The 19,253-nt window shown below is 37.9% G+C and overlaps 3 protein-coding genes across 3 annotated transcripts; 2 read left to right on the top strand and 1 right to left on the bottom strand.

The window, feature by feature from the left end:
* Positions 1-465: 465 nt before the first annotated feature.
* On the bottom strand, positions 466-12,386 carry MONOS_13279 (uncharacterized protein; the record flags this gene model as incomplete). Its single annotated transcript, XM_067865969.1, has 2 exons — positions 466-12,145; positions 12,215-12,386. The coding sequence occupies 2 exons, from the start codon at positions 12,384-12,386 to the stop codon at positions 888-890; spliced, it is 11,430 nt and encodes a 3,809-aa protein (XP_067720028.1). The 3' UTR covers positions 466-887.
* Positions 12,387-12,940: 554 nt separating this feature from the next.
* MONOS_18258 (uncharacterized protein) lies at positions 12,941-13,708 on the top strand. Its single transcript, XM_067871260.1, has 4 exons — positions 12,941-13,032; positions 13,098-13,263; positions 13,318-13,389; positions 13,469-13,708. Exons 1-4 carry the CDS (start codon positions 12,964-12,966, stop codon positions 13,600-13,602), a joined length of 441 nt encoding a protein of 146 aa, XP_067720027.1. The 5' UTR covers positions 12,941-12,963; the 3' UTR covers positions 13,603-13,708.
* Positions 13,709-14,229: 521 nt separating this feature from the next.
* On the top strand, positions 14,230-15,586 carry MONOS_13278 (putative cyclin domain-containing protein). Its single transcript, XM_067865968.1, has 5 exons — positions 14,230-14,547; positions 14,604-14,696; positions 14,749-14,778; positions 14,847-15,076; positions 15,166-15,586. Exons 1-5 carry the CDS (start codon positions 14,248-14,250, stop codon positions 15,368-15,370), a joined length of 858 nt encoding a protein of 285 aa, XP_067720026.1. The 5' UTR covers positions 14,230-14,247; the 3' UTR covers positions 15,371-15,586.
* Positions 15,587-19,253: the final 3,667 nt, after the last annotated feature.

Raw genomic sequence — 19,253 nt, 5'->3', positions numbered from 1 at the left:
AAAAATAAAAAAAACAAATTGTGAACAAATTTTGTTGAACATGTAAAAAAGGTTTTTTGAAGTACTGAAAGCCAATCAGCACTTTTCAGCAGCTAACAAACTTAACTATTAGATGAGACTATTTCACATATTGGCACTTTATTAATTTTATATCATAATGATTTGACAGTTGAAATAGTTTGGGATAAGACGTTGCCTTTTTTCATTCAGGTTAGAATTATGTTGAAAATTGAACGTATTTTGAAGTTTTAAAGAATTATATTAAAAGCAGCATTTTTGAATCTGTATCACTTACAACATTTTTTGTAAGATTTTTTTGTGTGATAATACATAGCATTTTGTGAGAAAATAGCAGAAAAAGTTTGGAGCATAATGAATTTTGGAGATAATTTTTGAAATCATAACTTTTTTCGGGGTGAAGATTTATCAAATGTTTTTTTTCCTTTGAAAATGCATTTTAATCCAAAAGAAATAATATTGATAATTGTTTAAAAGAACGATGCTTGAGATTGTGTTCATGATAAATTTCACTGTGAAGGGAGATAAAACATTTATGTGTTTATTTGTCAATAACAAAAGTGAACTCTCAAACCTATATTTAAAAAGAGAAAATGTATTTTTAAAAATAATGACACGCATTATCTGTATCTTTTCTCAAATAAATGCAAATAATTCGGTTGGTTCTTAACAAACTTAAATCAAAAACAGAAATAAGAAAAAATAACAACAATAAACTTTATTTAATAAAATAATACAAAAAGAAGCATTAATTGTTTGCTTTTCCACAAAAAATGAAACATTCTAATTTTCAAAAATGTTAAAAAAAGGTTACCAAAGTAAATGAACAAGAGAACTCTGTTTTGATCTGTACTGAACAACACTTAACCTCAAGTTTTCTGATTCGCTACGTTAAGTTCATCCTGATTGTTTCCTCTTCCTCTTCCGCCTCCTCTTCTTCTTCCTCTTCCTCTTTTCCTCTTTTCCCGATCATTTTCTTTTCCCCTTCCTTTTGAGAAGCCACTAAAATGAGCTATTTTTGAAGCTTCATCATTCAAACTCTCTCCATCAAATGTTGATTTTGAAGGATGAGACTTGTTCTCAGGAAAATTCATGCGACTTCGTTTCATACGTGTTTTGCTTCTACGCAATTTTTCGTTCAAAGAGTTCTCTTTTCCTTCAAATAACTCTTTATTGCTCTGTTTCACGTGGGAATAAAAACTCGTTACTCCTGCATTTGTCTTGCTCCCATGCTTTTCTGCATCATAAGATTGTCCAAAATCTTTTTCACTGTCAAATTCAGTGATATCTCTTTCTCCGGTTGATCTTCCAACTCTATCTGAGAGATAAGGAAGGGATTCGGATTGAAAGTCTCCTTCGATGTATTCATCTTCATATTCATCCATTTGCGCAAATTCATCTCCATCAACTTCCTCTTCCATAATTACACCCAATTCAGCCATTCTTCGTTCTCTCTTATCCATTGTTCCCCATATTCCCCACTCCTTTCGTTCTCTGAATGCTCTTCTGTTTTCTTGACGCTCGCGCCACTTTCCTCTTCCGCTTTCCCTCCATCGCATTCCCCAACTCCCTCTTCCTCCAATGATACTCGTAATTGGAAGCAGTTGATTTGATGGCAAAGTTGAAGATGTAGTGAAAGCTGCAGGCATATGAACTTCATGGGGATTATGTTGAGTGCTAATTAAGTGACTTCCAATAGCTGTGTGAACAGAAGTTGCTTCTTCGTGTTGAACAAATCTTCTCCTTCTCTGCCATTTCTCTTCTTCCCCTTCAACCCAGCGGCCATGTTCCAAATTATCAGAGTCGTTTTGCTCCGTCAGAGAGTCCTTCGAATTATCAGGCTCAAATTCTTTGATCTGATTACCGCTGCCATCACCCCATGAATTAATCGAGAATTCATTTGTCAACCAATCACCGTCTTCTTCATTCACGGATCCTCTCCAACGCAACCATCTTTCACCAGCATCGACAGACAGAGATCTCCCAAATGCGTCGCCAGTTAACATGGGCGCACCAAATACTTCTTCTTCTGGTATTAGCATTTTATTTGAATCCCATCTTGCAAATGGAGCGTTTATAAATTGTTGCTCTTCAATCTTTGGCATCATTGCACCGACTTCGCTGATTTCATTAACTTGATAACCTTTTCCAGCTGATGCCCCAAGCCTTTCTTTAACTCCCTCAATTGGTAAATTAAACGAACTTGGACTGAAGTCTGCAAATTCATATCCAGTTGAAATTCCTTGATTTAAAAATGTCGATGGCTCTGGGAAACCGCCTGAAGCATCTGGCTTGCATTGTTGATCAAATACGCTCATCATCATCCTTTCTGTGTCTTCTTCGCTCATAATTTCCGCATTCATATCATTGCCTGTTAAATCATTTTCCATTTCACTTCCTCCTCTTCTTCCCCGAAGTCTTCCTCTTCCTCTCCCTCTTTTTCCTCTCCCTCTTCGTCCTCGTGTTTTTTCTTCTGTTTCTTTGTTCTCCTCACCTGGAGAAGTTTGCATTCCAGACAGATCGCCTGATTTTTCAATTTGAGTGGTTTTAAACATATCAATCAATTTTTGACTTTCTAAATCTTCTTTCATGTTGGCTTCGTCAATTGCTGTGTATTTGTGTTCATCTGTCAAGTCATTGCCAACTTGGAATATGGTCTCCTCAGCAAATGGGTTCATGTGAAGTGCTTCTTCTGTTGCAGCCCATGCGTCTGATTCCAAAAGAAACTCTCTTTCTCGAATCCTCTTTTTCATCCACATGACAGCTGTTTCTGAGGCAGAACGATTTGCATGATCCATCTGATTTGAAAATGCTCCTCTTCCGCTTCCTCTAACCCTTGCTCGATCTCCATCCCTCGTGCTCGATCCTCTTCTATGATCTCCTCTTCCTCGTCCTCTCCCTCTTCCTCGCCTGTGCTCTTCTCCTCTTTCTCCAGCTCCTCCGCCATACGAGCTGGATGATTCGTCTGTTCTCCTCTCGCGCCATCCGAGTTTTGCCTTTATTTCTTCCCTTTCTCGTTGTTCTTCCACATCCATCGCCTGAAGCATCTTGGCTGACAATCGCTTTGGAGTTGTTTCAGGTTGTTTAGAAACTTCTTCATTGACTTTAACTAAATTTGCATTGTTAGTTTTCGTCTGCTGAGATTCGGTTGATTGTTGTGTTGAAGTTGATGAGATAATTTCCGGTTTCTCTTCTTTTCTTTCTGATACAGTACCTTCCTTTCCAAGTGAAGATGCTTGTTGATTTGATGCATCTGACGATTGAGGCTTAGGAACTGATTCAATTTGTGTGTCTACATTTGCTTTCTGTGCAGGAGCTGGTGAAATAGTTGGCGTCGGTTGTGCCGTGTGTACAGGAGAGTCAAAGAGAGACGGTGAAGGAAGATAAGGAAATCTGAACTCATCAAAGTCTATCCATTCCAAGTCAGATGAATCGCTTTCACTTTCTGTTTCGCTCTCAACAACGTCCACCTCCCGGCGTACTGATAGATTTGTGCTCACTAATTCTTTGCTGCTTAGATTTTCAATGTTCACCTGATTGTCATTTTGAGATACAGCACCAACAGTTTCGTTTCTGCCTTCCTGAACTTGGCGTGGAACTTCAGATCCTGCTAAATGAGAGCCTGCTTTTTTCTTTTGTTCTTTAATGTCCTCTCTTTCCATCAGCTCTTGTTCTCTCTGTCTTCTCATAAGTTCTGTTCGCATTTGCTTCCTCTCCAATTTCTTTGCCTCTCTTCTTCTTCTCTTCATCATTCTCCAAGTGATCTCGTCGGCTTCGTCAAATAGGTCAAACAAAAGAGCTTCATCACTTAAAAGAGTGGTCTGTACATCTGATGCAGTTGATGTCTGTTTCTTGTTTGGAGAAGAAAGTGGAGGTGTGAAAGAGAAAGAGGATGGAGAGGAAGTGTTTGGCGAGTTTGTCAGCGACTGCTGATGGCGCCTGTGACGAGAATGGGATTGAGAGATGGTTGAAGAAAGCTCAAGATTCGACAAATCAGCAGGAATCGGCGAAGATGGCGGTGACGAGTCAGACAAAGAAAGTGTCAGTGAAAGTGTTGGTGAAGTCGACCGCACATCCTTCCGCTGCAAATGTCGCAGCTGCTGACTGCCTGGCGAAGGCGAGTTGTCGCTTTCGGGCTCATCAAACATCTCCTTCAGCATTTCTCCTTTTTCTTCCACAACAAAGCTGAGATCATCGTCATCCGTGTCGTAATCGTCGCTTTCTATGTCGTATTCGAGCGGAGAATCTGCAGAAAGTGCTTCATTCGACGACTGCTTGTCGCTCTCTTCTTTCTCCGCCTCTGCGTTGTCCTCATATTCATCAGGAGGAATCGGTGCAAGCGAATTTGGTGTGAGTGAATGATGGATGTGGTGCTCAGAAAGCGGAAGATGTGCATTTCCTGCTACCTTTCCTGCGATGGCTGTTGAAACAGACGGAGCAGCTGAGAGCATTGAAGATGAAGAATCTTCTGGAACTGTGATTTGAGAATTGTCAGATTGTATTTTTGAATCTAAAATGTTCTGTTTTTCTTCTGTGTTTTTTATATCCTTCTCGTTTTCATTTGTTGTATATGTTTGCGAAGATACATTGATTGCTTCTCCTCCTTCTTCAGAAGAAGTTGCTGAATTGGTAGAAGAAATTTCAGAAGGAGGAGGAGAAGAAGAAGCAAGAGATGAGGGATAGTTACCATTTGATTCAGAAGAAGCAACAGCATCTGATTGAGCAGATGGCAAAGATGATGAATTGTTTGGTGAAGAAAACGAAGTTGTGACTGAAGCTGTTCTGTTGGCACCAAGTTTCACTTGGAATTTTGGAGTCGGTGTTGGCAGGAGAGGAGCAAGCGCTGCTCCATTCACATCCAACTTGCGAGCTGTTTGATAAACCGTCTTTGAGCCGGGTTGTGCTGATGCTGCTGGCTGAGTCGAGGAAGAGGCAGAAGAAGACGATGCTGGCAATGTCTCTGAAGAATTGCTTTGTGCCTGTGAAGAAGCAATAATCGAAGATAATTTTTTGCTTCCAGGCACAAATGGAACACTTTCTGCAGACAATGTCTTCACAACTTTTGGTACAGAAACAGTTTCTGGTTGGTTGTTTGAAGCTTTTTTATTTGTTGTTGAAACAGTTGAAGAAGCTGCTATTGAAGAATATGAAGTAGAATTTGAAGACTGAGAAGCAGACACGGAAGAAGAAGAGGCACTCGTGTTTGAATGTTGCTCAGTTTGTTGTGCAAGCTTTGAATGGCCAGCTGAAGCAGCAGTTTTTGTAGGTGTATTTGAAGATTGCGATGACAGCATGGAAAGAGGTGAGGGTGGAGGAGACGGATCCAACAGCTGAAAAGAAAGTGCTTGCGATGTTGAAGAGTATTGTGAGCTGTTTGATGCTTGTTTTTTTATTAAGTTCTTTGAGGAATTTCTGGAAGGAGAAGAAACTGGAGAGGGAGAAGGGGAAACAGCAGATGACGAAGAAGATGATGAAGAAAACGAAGGAGAAGAAGAAGCAGCAGGAGAAGATTGTCTATTGGATACAGTGATGTGCGAAACTGATGGGAACTGAGTAACTGTAAGCAGAAGCGGCGGCTGTTTTGTTGGTGGTTGATTGATCGTCTGAGAAGTTAAGGAAGCGCTGCGTGAAGTTGGAGGTGATTTCACTGGGTCAGGAAATGACTGAGAGATGAATGGGCTGAAGGAAGGATCAACAGCTGGAGGGGAACTGGATGAAGGAGCGGCAGAGGAAGAGGAGAGAAGGGAAGGTGTGCTGGCAACTGGAAGACGCCCTCTTGGCTGGAAAGGCGGGGTTGTTGGATTGAGAGTGATGGGAAGCGGTTTCACGATGGTTGTGGGTGAAAAGATGGGAAGAGGGGAAGAGGCGATTGCTGGGTGTGAAGTGGAGTCATTTGGAGAATCGATTGTTTTCTCAGATTTCGGAATAGTTTGTTGCAGAGATGAAGAAGATATTGATGATGACGAAGATGATGATGATGATGGAATGTTTTGTGTTTGGGTTTGTATTTGGTTTGATGTTTGTGCATCAGCATTGCGAGATGATGAAATATTCTGCTGTGAAGAATTCATCGCATCCCCTTTGGCACCTGATGAGCGTGAATAAGCCGATGAAATGAGCGACTCCAAAACGGGTGCAAAAAACGGGTGGGAGACGAGTCTTTGTGCAGCAAAAGAGAACGGCCGGCGAGGAAGAGCCAGCTGCCACTGGTGGAGTGAGGACTGAAGCTGAGACGAGACAGAAAAGGCAAAAGGAGAGAAAGAAGGAGGAGGAGAGGAAGTGGGAGCAGGGCTGAAGGAGTTCGGGGTGAGTGAGAAGAGAGGCGGGGGAGAGGAGATGGGCGGTCTGTTGATCGGAGCGAGGGAGTTTGGAGTGAGTGTGACTGGCTCAATGGCCAGAGGGCGGGGGATTTTGGGGATAGGAGCGAAGGTGGGGAACAAGTAAGGGGTGAATGAAGAGGGATAGAGTTGTGTTTCAGACTCGATCACCAAAGCATTTGGATCGAACTGGAGGCGGTGTCGCGGGGCAAAGAGAGGTTCAAAGGGGAAACAGTCAGAGAGAACAGATGTGAATAGCTGGGAAGAAGAAGAAGAAGAAGAAGAAGAAGAAGAAGATGGCATTGAAGCATTAGATGAAGCTGTTTGAGCTGTTGTTGCTGTTGAAGATTGCTTGGACGTGTTGGTTGTTGCGTTATTTGTTGTTGATTGGAGTGAAATTCCATTATTTTGTGTGGTTTGTGCGCGCAAAGACACAAAAGCAGAGCGAGGCGACATCGAAATTATGTCTTCATTTGTCATTCCATCGCCTTTTGATGCCTTTTTCGTTTCTTCAAACAAATGGAAAGGTGATTGTGAATAATTCATCCCCTGACTCACTCCAAAATCAATGCCTGCTGCTGCTCCGTCATTTGCCAAATAAGAATTCTCGTTCTGTGAACAACTCTGTTTCCCTGCTTCTCCATTTTCTTTTGTTCCTTTTCGTTGAAACTCTTCCGAATGTGCAGAAGGTGTTGTGGATGCGAAGAAGTCAGCAAGTAAAATGTCTGCATTTTCCTCGTCGAATGCGTGTGAATCAGCCACAATTGTCTGCGCCAGCTGCGAAAGATAAGAGGAAAGCGGAGGAAAAGAAGGAGAATAGACAGTTGGCGTCATACACGAAGGAGAAGAAGGAGAAGTCATTCCTGATTGATACGTGTTCAGTGAAGAGGGTGTTAGTGGAGGGGACATTGAAGCACCAGAAGATGAGGCAGTGGATGGAGTAGGGGAGGAGGAGTATCTTCCATTGCTCATGCAACTCAGCAGAGAAGGAGATGAAGAACGAGAGTTAGAAGAAGAAGAAGAGGAAGAAGAAGGGAAGAAAGAGGAAGAGAAGGACGATGAAGATGAAGGGGATGTAGATGACGATGAAATGGAAAGAGAAGGTACAGAAACCTGGTGAAATGAGACAGAATTGTTTGCATTGTTTGGCAGAGAGGAAGAAGGCGATGTGGCAGAAGTAGAAGGAGCAGTGGCTGATGAATGAGATGAGTACAAATGGAATGCCTGTTGTGAGGTGGATGGTAGAGGGGAGACCGATCTGTGTGTAAGTGGCAAGGAAGATGAGAGAGGAGAGGCTGCTCTGCGCTTGATGGAAGGAGAGGAAGGAAGAGGCGGAAGGGCAAAGGAAGCAGCAGAGGGAGAGGAAGAGAGAGACGGAAGAGATTGGAGAGATTGGAGAGAAGGAGGCTGTGTGGATGAAGTGGGAGGCAGCTGAGGAGACAGCTGTTGTGATTGAGTGATCAGAGGAGAGCCATTTTGAGAGGGGAAAGAGAGTGTGGGAGAAGAAGAGGCGAGGCGGGAGATGGAAAAGGAGGTGGAATGATTGGCAGTTGGAGGAAGGAGAGGAGGCACACGACGTGGAATGGGCGCAAATGGAACAGAATTTGGTGAGGAAGACGAGCGAGATGAAGAGGAAGATGATTTTTGAACGGAATGGGAAAGAGAAGAAGATGAATTTGAAGAAGAAGAAGAAGATGATGATGATGATGATGACAAAGGTGCTGGAGGCAAAGCTTGTGTAGAAGATGAAATGTTGTGTGAAGAAGAAGATGAATTTGTCGAAGTTGTTTGTTTTGAAGGCTGAGTTATTGTTAATGATTCGCAATGGATGGAAATTGTGTTCAGATCCTTTGCTTCGTCTGCAGCGTCAGATGAAGTGCCCTCAAATGACTCTGCAGAAGAGACAATCGAATTTGGCGGAGTTTGAATGTCTGCTTTGCTGTTTGTGAATGCAAATGAAGAAGGAGCAGCTGATGAATGTTCGGAGGAACAAGAAGAGACGCTTTCTTGATCGCTGCCGGCATTTTGAAGGAGCTCCAGTTTTTGTCTCAAGAATTCCATTTGAGAGGCATTTGAGTGTTCGGAATGGATGTCTGTGTGATTGGAGCTGTGTGTTTGTGGCTGAATGAAAACGGAATTGGATGATTCACTCACATTTCCTGCTTCTCCAACACTTGCTGACTCATTTGCATCAACAGAATAATTCAAGTTTCCAACAATCTCTTTATTGTTTGTTTCCAGCTGCTCCAACCTTTTCTTGCTTCTTCTCCTTCTCCTCCTCTTTTTGCGGGGTGTGCCTGAGGGCGTGACAGAACGAGAAGAGACAACAGAAAACGCACCCGAAACAGCAGAAGAAAACGAGGAAGCATCGTCTCCATCACACATGTCACTTTTGTCGCTGTCATCTCCTTCTTCTTCATTTCCATTCACTTGGCTTGTCTTTGTCAGAAGAGGTGTGCTATTTCGCGAGTTCTGTTGGTTGTTGCTCTCTTCGTCTGCCATCTTTTCCTGTGTGTTTCTGTCAACCAGCACAACAAGTGAATGTTCACTCGATTTATCTTTAGAGGCACTTGATTCAATTGTTGTGTCATTCCCTTTGTCTGTTTTAATTGCTGCTCCGTTTTCTCTGTCTGAAGATGCCACAGCTCCTTCTGCTGTCTTCTGCTGTGTGTCTATCAAGCTCAGCAGCTCCTTCTGCCTCAGCTTCATCTTCCTCTCCATCCGCTTCCTCCTCGTCTTCTCTCTCTTCGCATTCTTCTTCTTCTCCATCTCCATCATCTCTTTCCTCAGCGCCTCCCTGTGTGTCTCGCACAGCTCATCCCACTCTGCCTCCATGTCCTTCCACACTCGCCCATTCAGCTCTGAACGCCATTGGGTGAAGGCAGGTGTCAGAGAGGCCAGACGAGAGAGAATGGTGGGGTGTTTTGATGAAATGACTGGTGGATGATGGTTGGGTGATGAAGTTAATGAAGAAGAAGAAGAAGAAGATAAAGATGATGCTAATGATGATGATGATGTTGTTGTTGTTGTTGAAGTGGCATGTGTTGTGGATGATGATGTGGAGCGTGTGAATGGTGAATCAAGAGGCACAGGGGGCGCAGTGAATGCAGCAGGCGAGCGGGATGATGTGAAGGGCAATGAAGTGTTTGTGGATGGATGAGCAGAAGAAGCCAACGGAAGAGGCAAGAGCGCAGTGAATTCAGGTGGAGGCGATGTGAGTGAAGGAAGAGGGGGAGAAAGAGGAGGAAGTTGAGATGAGCCAGCGAGTGAAGAGGAAGGGAATCTGCAACAGCATTCTACTTGTTGCTGAGAATGTGTTGAACTGTGATTGTGTTTAGGTGTATTGTCTGACGTTTGATTGGCAGGAGAAGAAATGGAATTGTTATGAGTGTTATTATCATTGTTGAGTTGTTGAGGTACATCATCTTCTTTTGATGAAGAAAGAACAACTGAATCAATTCCATTGTTTTGATTCTCATTTTGTGCATTTCTCCTATTTTGAATCATAACCTCTTCACACACACTATTTGTATTTACATCTGTATTTGTGTCCTTAATTGGTAAAGATGCTATCAACTCATCTTGTAGCTCGCACTCTTTCTTCCTCTTCCACAACTCCCACGGCGCCATCAGCGCCCACAGGCCAGCCACAAATGCGCTGTGGACAGCGCTGAAGTTCCAGCATGTGGCGCCGATGTTGACAGAAGGGTGTTGCGGGTCTTCTACGCACAAGGTGAGGGGGATGGCGGCTGAGAGAACACTCGTAGAGACAGGGAGAGTGGAGTATGGCACGCAGAGGAAGGGAGAACGAGCACGAGAATGATGATGAGAACGAGTGGGAGATGAAGAAGGGGATGAAGATAGACTGCGATTTGAGGTTGGAGTGAAGCTTTGCTGGTATATTAGGTTATGCTGTTTTGTTGGTGTTGTATTTATATTAACAGCTGCATTTGTTGTTGTATCACAAGCTGATGACTGAAAAGAATGCATTTGGTCTTTCTGACTAAATGCAGAAGGCTCAGAAGTGCTGTGTGGATCAAAAGACTTATCTGGAAGAGCAGCTTCAGACAGAAGCTCATCATCATTCGAAGAAGAAGAGGAAGAAGAAGAAGAAGAACGAGAAAGTGAGGGAACAGCCATCTCCTCCAAGACGCTCCTGTTGTTGAAAACAGACAGCGGAGGTGGTTTTATTCCATCGCACTGCATTCTGTCTCTCCACTCGACAATTCGCTCGCGATCGCCGTCTCTTTCTCGCTCAACAGCCACATCGGAAAAGATATTTCCTCTTTCTGTCTGCAGATCCTTGTGCTCTGTGGCATCTCTCCACGGCGAGTCTGCCCTGAACGGCAAAGCGGAGTCTTTGTACTCCACAATCTCTGCTATCTCCCTCACCGACTGCTCCCACTCTCTCTCTTTCTCTCTCGACTTCTCCTTCTCTCTCTGCCACGTGTCTCTGGTGAAGTAGAACCCTCGTCCTCGCACACTTATTCCGTGTGTCCGATACGGAAACCGCAGCGCATACAGATGGAAGAAAGTGAAGAGAAGAACACCAAGTGATGGCGGCTGCTGATCAATCGATGCTTGTTCTGTGGTCTTTGTTGTATTCTGTGTTTGAAAAGGAGCCTGATTCTGGCTCTGATTCTGGCTTTGTCTCTTTGCCTGTCTGTTCTTCCTCTCCTGTCCGTAGTTTCTGCTCCACATCTGAAAGTGGCTGACGACAAGCAGAGTGAGCAGATAGCTGCCCATTCCGCCTGTGTACGGCTCAGACACGCGCTGCGATATCAGAAAGACCTTCAGAAAGAGGAGGAGAGGCCGAAGAGCAGAGGAAAAGGGAATGTTGTTGGCAGAAGCGCAGCTGCTGTCGGATTTCGTGTCGGGTGCTGTTTGTTTGCTGCCAGTTGGATTTGCTGTGAGAGCTGGTTGTGCTGCTTGAAAAGATTGAGTTGTTTTCTGAGGCTGAAGCTGAGGCTGAGGCTGAGGCTGAGGCTGAGGCTGAGGCTGAGGTTGTTGCTGGTTCTGCTGCTGTTTCTCGTTCTGGTTTGTGTTTTCGTGCTCCAATGTTTGTGCATTTCCCGCATTTACAAAGGAAGGCATCAGAGTGTCGGTTGTCAATGACAATTCATCTGAAGCTGTGTTTTCGCGTTCCTTTTTTTTGTTGTTTGTCTGTTCCATCCCTTCCAACGGCACCGGCGCTGCGTCAAACACAATTGGCGACAATGTTCTTGTTGGCTTTGGATTTGCAACTGTCAGAGGACAATTGCCATTCTCATTGCTCAACTGGCTGTTTCTGGTTTCCATAGCGTCGTTGGGCGCGTGTGGTGCTTGATCCTCTGGGGCTGTTTCTTCGCTTCCACTTTCTGCTGCTTCTTCTGTCCCCACAACCCACAGCCGGACAAGCCAGGAATTGATTATGCCGTCAGCCGCTCCGGCAGACACATCCACAGAAATGTCTCCCGTGACGTCTATGTGCTTCACAACAGGCACTCGCGCATTTGACAGGCAAACAACGTCTTTAGCTTCAGGGTGCGATGAAAGATTATGTGAAAGGTGTAGAAGTGAAGCAACAACCATTTGTTGGTTCGTCATCGGTGAAAATATTGAATGTGCCATGGAAGAAGATGAAAGATTTGGAGAAATTGCAGAAGATGGAGGTGAGAATGGTGCGGAAGTGTTGCGCAATGATGAAGGTTGAAAGTTTGAATTTTTGCTGATTGAAGAAGCTGTTGCAAGAAGAGATGATATTGTTTGTGTGAATGATACTTGACGAGGAGAAGAAAGACACTCTTTCTTTCTATCAAATCCCATCAAATCTTGAAAATATAAATGAGGAGTAAGTGGCAAGATTTTGTTCCTATTTTGGATTCTGAATTGTGGTAAACCATTTGGTAGGCCAAGAATTGATAAATCTGCATCACCTTGTGGAAGGTAAAGCCCAGTCGTCATGCTTCCATAAACATGAAGTTGCGCTTTTGGCCAACAGTCATTTACTACCCTTGAAACTCGATCAACAACATGGCGACGAAATAAATATTCTGTTAAAGTCGGAGACATAAATTTTGTAAAGTCTTGAAGCTCAAAAGTTAGCGCATCCATGGGATCTTTAGCATCTATATATGAAAAAAAACTACTAATTGCCCATGGATAGTTTTCGTAAATTTCTTTTTTTATTGATGATAAATATGAAGAAATTATATCATTTGAATTTTCTTCCATTGCAGGGAAAGAAAGAGTGTAAGCCTTCTGTAGATCAAATTCTGTAAATATAAGTGAAGGATTAGGGCAAAGATAAATGGTTCTTGAAATTGAAGTTGGTCTTAAATAACTATGAAGATAAGTTCTGTTTTTGCAACAAGTTGTTTGCACTGAATCAATCAACTTCTCGTCCATCGTCACAAATAAAAAACCCTTCACTCTACGATTTCGGATGCCCTTTTTTTATCACGTAAATTGAGAATAATAATAATTAATTAATATGAATAATTAATTAAGGGAGATTGAATGAGAACATGTTTGCATTCATTTGTATTGTTTCAGAAACAAATATTAAAAAACACTTTTGACTAATCATATGTTTGAATGTTTTTCTCATCTGACATATATTATGCAATAAGATCAATTTTTATTACAAATGCTTCAGCCCATTAAGGATTTGCCTTTGATTGTCAAATTATTTGGAATTTCTCTTCTTGGAATAATAGTGTGTTTTTGAAGCAATCTTATTTTTGAAGACTGTTATTTCATTGAACAAAAATTATGAATTAGTTTTTCTCGATGATAAATATATTCTGTTATTATGACGACAACAATGCGTGGATTGCAGTTTTGGGATTATATGTAATACATCAATGTACCCCAAGTGTACTGTTTGTTTACATTATAATATCTGCCTTTACTGTTGTAGTTGATATTGTACGATTGATTGTATTTAGTATGTATTTATTGGTTTAAATAATTTCTAAATGCTTATTTTGATGTTTTATAGATAATAAAAATGCTTTTCTCCGAGCGTTTCCTTACTTTAACGTTATGACAATTTTTGGAATTGTTTTCAAACGTTTGCGATGACTTTTGATTAACGTTTAATTGTTTCATTGACCATTTCTTTTTTGCTTTCTCTTCTGGGAAATTTCAAGTGGCAAGTTGTGTTCTTGGGTTTTTCAGTCGCAATTCACTCGAAACAACAGATTCTCAAATTCCAAGCACAGGGCCAGCCCCAACAGCTGCATATTCTCAAACATCAAGTGCAACTTACTCCAATATTGTTTAATTTCTTTCATCTGCATTCATATTTTTGAGTGTACATTTTTCTCACAAAAATAATCAATTCATCTTGAGACTTTTCTCCCTCATAATATTCATAAATGCATCGTGAATGGTTAAATTATTGCAAGGAAATGGCTGAATGCTTCAAAAACATGAGTTAAAAAATCTCTTTGAAGGTGATTCAGAAAAAAAACTTTAAAAATGAAAATAAATTTATGCGAGAATGTAAGCGCGTTATTAAGGATTTTTCTGTCTGAAATGTATTTGTAATGATTTCCCCCAGCTTTAAATCATATGATTAACCAGTTTTTTTCTTGGCAGCAGCAGCTTCTTGTTTTTTTCTCATGATTTCGGCATCACTGTAAAATTAAAAATAAAATTGCTCAATTCCTCCAAAATATCGAAGCAAACCGTTCTTTCTTTTGTTGGGCTGGCGTCGTATCCTTTGAGCCCTTCTTTGTTTCAGCCAATTTTTTTTGAGCTTTTGCGCGTGCAATTTCACGTTGATTCCCTCCTATATAAAGATGTTTGCTAACACATTCAATAATCACACAAAAGCAAAAACCAAACTTGTCATTCTTGAAAAGGAATAAAAATGATCAACAAATAATTATGATCTTAACCCATTTGCATATAAATCGATATATTAATGAGTACAGAGCCAATTCCACCGAAAGGGTCATTATCCGCGGAGTTTGAAACCCCAGTTCAAGAAAAAAAACTTAAGTATGGAAGTCGTATACAGAAGCAAGGGCCCACTCCAAGTGCTCCAGTTCGAAGAATTTCTTCATCAACAAGCACCTTCATGACTGATGGTGATGTTGGAATGAAAAAACCTGTTACACTAATACCAAGTATATGTCTTCTTTTGAGGCAACATATAGAATCTGGAAAGATTAATCCAACTCCAATTTTAGTAAATATTTTTTCTGAAGAACTTCATCCTCTTGTTTGCTTCAAATATGTAAAGTTTTATTTTTAATGCTTTATATTTTATTGTGGCAGAATCTTCCAACTGACCCAAAGCCACGCCCATTTGATGTCCCTACAGTTGAAGAAATAATATTTTTTGTCAATTTGATTGTATCAACTTTAGAGGTTTTCGAAGTATTTTGAATTTCATTTTTAAAACGACTTTTTTTTATTGTAGTTGCATCCTTGCACGTACTTGATGTCCCTTGTATGTGTATATTTTAATTTTTTGAATATTTATCAGATAATTTTTTTTAAAAATATGAAATTTTCAAGTGCTACATCGAAAGAATAATAAAAAGCGGGGGATTAACTCTTCATCCTACAAATTGGAGACGTGTATGTTTTTCGTCACTTCTTCTGGCAGGAAAAGTATTTCATGACGAAGCACCATGGAACGCAGATATGTCTGATTCTTTTCCTTGGATTACATTAGCAGATGTCAACACAACCGAATTGAAATTGCTTGAATTGTTGAAATTTTCTGTAACATTTACACCACAGCAGTATGCTTTTTGCTTTTTAATATAAAATAAATCTTTTTACAAAAAAATTTTTTGTTCATGATAAATCTTCACGTAATTCTTTTTTTCAGGTATGCTCAATACTATTTGATGTGCAGGGAGATATCACAGAGAACGCATCAATCGTTACCAAGTGAAGTTTTATCTGCTGAAGAGCTGTCTCGTCTTGAGTCTAAAACGAATGCTGGAGAAATTCGTATTAAGGAGAACAAACGTATTTCCAGATCTGATGCTCTTTTTGATAGAAAGAAAACAAATCCAGCTGTTTTAAGCTAACAATAACAACTGTAATTATTTTGATTTCCTTTTTCTTTTTTTAATTCCTTTTTTTGAAAACAATGTTTTTTATTTTATTGTTCAGTTTTATTTAAAATTTCGATTGTTAAAAAATATTATGTGAAAGTCTTTATTTTTTATTTTATTTTATTGGAACATGAGAAAAAATATATCACTTCAAGCTTTTTCATTGAAAAAAATCTTCCTATTGATGAACTTTTCGTAATTTAACATTTTGATGGGAAATGGTTTAATTTTAATCAAACATTTTGAATAAAATAAAACAACATTTTGAAGATATACACCAAAAATAATTCGATTTCGAAAAAGAATAAATCAATTTCGAAAAATAATATTTCAATTTAAAAATTCATTTAATACTGAAAAATTTCAATTTATATCGAGAATTGATTTCAGAAATTTTTAAGTTATTTTTTCTCCAATGAAAAATTACAACTCAAAGAAAAGTGTATAAAAATTGTAACTATTGATAAAAAAAATAATTTTTAGTTTTTTTCAACAATTTCAAAAATCATCGCTCAAAAAAAAATTAGTTGAAGAACAATTCTCTTTTTGATAAACCTGATGAAAAGAAAAAATTTTCGACTCATTTGTTGAATTGAAAAATGGTAGAAAAAAATTTCCACTTTATTTTTTTTATTTGCGAGATTATTTTTGATGAAAAATTTTCCTTTCGAAAATTTTGGTTCGAAAAAACTCCCTTGAACATTAACAAATGCGGGAAAATACGGACTTTCAAGCATTTTATGCACAAAGCATTAAAAAATTGTTTCACTTATAACTTTATTTCACTTTCTCAGATTTTGAAGTAAATTTGATTTTCATATCTGCCAGCAAATATCATTGATATAATGACAAAATATTTTGTGACATTACATGTGTTTCAAAAAAAAAACCCATTTTTTTCAAAAATTTTATCTAAAAAAATTCATCTAAGGTGCATAATTTTTAAATGAAAATGCCTGAAGTCAAATATTTTGTCCCAAATGAACATAGAAAAATGAATAATTCTTAAAAAAGATGTCTTCATATTTGTTTTAAGCTTAAACATTGGGTTTGGAACACTTGTGGTAATTTATAGCATTTGAATGAAAAATACAGATATCCAATAAAATACCGGACATCGCACAAAATACCGGACAGGATCGATTTCACAATAACTGCAAGAGGAATAATTCTAACAATTTTCCTCAAAATATATCTCAACAATGCTAACTCATTTGATATTCAAAACTTTCAAAATAGCTTCATTTGTGCTCAGAAATAAATTATTATAAAAAATTCGGAGAAACTCAAAATTCCATTTCTGTGATATTCAGAAAATAATTTTTTTTGAGCACATACGAGGAAGTAATGAAAGTCTCGTTTATCGAATGAGTTTGTATTGATGAGATATATTTTGAGGAAAATTGTCATAATTATTCCTCTTGCAGTTATTGTGAAATCGATCTTGTCCGGTATTTTGTGCGATGTCCTGTATTTTTTGCGATATCTGTATTTTCCAAGTGAAAAACAATTTTTGAAAAAACAACACCCAGAAAAAAGTTATGAATCCAAAAAAAATCACCCATTTCTTTTATGAAAATAAGAAAAACATCAAATTTTTTAATGAAAAAACTTCATTTTCGTAATATTGATAAACAAAGAGAATAGATGAGATAAAAATAAAGAAAAATTCAACAACGAAACACAAGTTATAAATTCCTCAAATCAAAAAAATTTTCGTTTCGAAATTGATTTATGCATTTTCCAAATCGAATTAATTAATCACAAAATTGAATTATTAATTTCCGAATTTGAATTATTTTTTATCGAAATTGAAATAATAATTCCGAATTCGAATTATTTTTTTTCGAATTCGAATTATTAATTCCGAATTCGAATTATTTTTTTTCGAAATTGAAATATTAATTCCGAATTCGAATTATTTTTTTTCCGAAATTGAAATATTAATTCCGAATTCGAATTATTTTTTTTCCGAAATTGAAATATTAATTCAGAAATCGAATTATTTTCGGTTTTATGAATAAAAAAATATATTTGAACATTGTATGGATTCAAATAATAATAATAACTTAAAAAAGTGCTTCAAGATAAAAAATTAAAAAATAAAGTCCAAAAAATAATTCAAAAATCCATAAAATGAATAGTTTGGAAATAACAACCTTTTTGATGTGTTTGCATATATATAGTTTTTCAATCTTTGGATTATTTTTTATCAATAAAATGTGTTCCAAATGTCACAAAATACAAATAATGAGAAGAAACAAATCCAAAGTTAACTTTTTATCGAATATTCACTAATCATTGTTTATTAATTATGCTGAAAAAAACTAATTGTTAAATCGAAATCATGGACTGGAAAAAAGTATTCAAAATAATCGCCTCTGTTTCTCACAATCATGTATATGGGCGAAAATACGGACTTTCGAACTTATTTTTACACAAAGCTCACAAAAATTGCTTCTCTCCAAACTTTATTTCACTCACTCAGATTGCAAAATAAAATTGATTTTCAGATCCGTAAACAGGTATCGTTGAAATCAAAACATTAGGAATTGCGGCATTTCTCGGATGTCAAAAAAATGGACCCATTTTTATTGTGTATTTTGACCTTTAAATGTCAATGAAAAGTGAATAATTTTTCAATGAAAATGCTTGAAGTCAAATATTTTGTCCTATTTCATGTGTGATTATTTTTGAAATCATTTTTATTGGGATGTTTATTATTTTTGAAATTCATTGTCATTAGCTTTTCATTTATCATTCAATATTTCAATGTTTATCACTTGTTTTCAAAGATTAAGTTTGACTTGAAAAAATAGAAGACGTATCATGAAATAGCTCTATCACTTTTCAGGGTTCATTAATTGGTATTGATCTCAAAAATTAAAACCGAAAATGTTGACAGAAAATGAAGGGTTTAAAAAATTATTACACTCATTTTTTCACTTATTTAAAACATCATTATCATTTAAACCGAGATTATTATTTATTCCTGAAAAATCTCACAGATATTTGGTTTTTAAAACTCTCCCATAGCATGCGATTGTGATAAGATTTGACTTTTGTTCATTGAAAGTTCAAAACTAAATGTTGCCTTTTTGTTGAAATTTGTATTTTTAATTTACGAACAATCCAATTAAAAAAAAAAAAAAAAAAAAAAAAAAATAATAATAATAATAATAATAATAATAATAATAATAATAATAATAATAATAATAATAATAATAATAATAATAATAATAATAATAATAATAATAATAATTGAATTTAAATTCAAAAGCCTTTCAATTTTATTGAACAAAATCTTTGATAATGCAAAACAATAAATACACAAATTTGCTTGATTACAGCAAGGCTCTTCTTTAAAAATTGTGATGCTGATTATTCTTTATTTTTCCAAAATACATATGAATGAAAAAAATGAGATTTTTAAAAATATTTCCTTTGGATTTTCAATGGTTTCATCACCACTCCAAAAACAACAGTTAACGTTTGCGAGAAAAACATCAATAGTACAAAAGTTTTGAAAACATTAGCAAAAAGATCAAAAAAACGATGTATAAAAACTCGTAAAACATATTCATTTCTTTAAATTTCTTATACAAAAGAATAATGATTGCTTTTCTATTATTTGCAATTGTTGCATCATTCTTTGAGTTTTTCGGTAAGTTTTCTTTTAAAATATATTTTTCTAACTCTTCTTAAGTTCCTGAAGTGGCAGCAGAATGCGTAGGAGGAAAGTGCAGAGCCGGTGGAAGATGTGCAAATGGAGGTTCTTCTGGAAGCAAACAATCTGATTCGGCCTGCCCCGGTGGAAAATGTTCTGCAAGACGCTAGTTTCTAACACGTAAACATT

The sequence above is a fragment of the Monocercomonoides exilis genome (genome assembly GCF_001643675.1).
Source record: "Monocercomonoides exilis strain PA203 chromosome Unknown scaffold57-524287, whole genome shotgun sequence".
NCBI classification, from domain to species: Eukaryota; Preaxostyla; order Oxymonadida; family Polymastigidae; genus Monocercomonoides; species Monocercomonoides exilis.
The sequence above is the reverse complement of the archived record's forward strand: the minus strand, read 5'-3'. Positions and strand labels throughout refer to the sequence as shown.

Excerpts from the sequence above, each read along its gene's own strand:
- MONOS_13278 (XM_067865968.1), top strand. The coding sequence starts at position 14,248 with ATGAGTACAGAGCCAATTCCACCGAAAGGGTCATTATCCGCGGAGTTT. Across the intron at positions 14,697-14,748 it reads TGATTGTATCAACTTTAGAG|TTGCATCCTTGCACGTACTT; the intron begins GTTTTCGAAGTA and ends TTTTTATTGTAG. Across the intron at positions 14,779-14,846 it reads GCACGTACTTGATGTCCCTT|TGCTACATCGAAAGAATAAT; the intron begins GTATGTGTATAT and ends GAAATTTTCAAG.
- MONOS_18258 (XM_067871260.1), top strand. The coding sequence starts at position 12,964 with ATGCTTCAGCCCATTAAGGATTTGCCTTTGATTGTCAAATTATTTGGA. Across the intron at positions 13,033-13,097 it reads TTTCTCTTCTTGGAATAATA|TTTTTCTCGATGATAAATAT; the intron begins GTGTGTTTTTGA and ends ATTATGAATTAG. Across the intron at positions 13,264-13,317 it reads TGTACGATTGATTGTATTTA|ATAATAAAAATGCTTTTCTC; the intron begins GTATGTATTTAT and ends GATGTTTTATAG.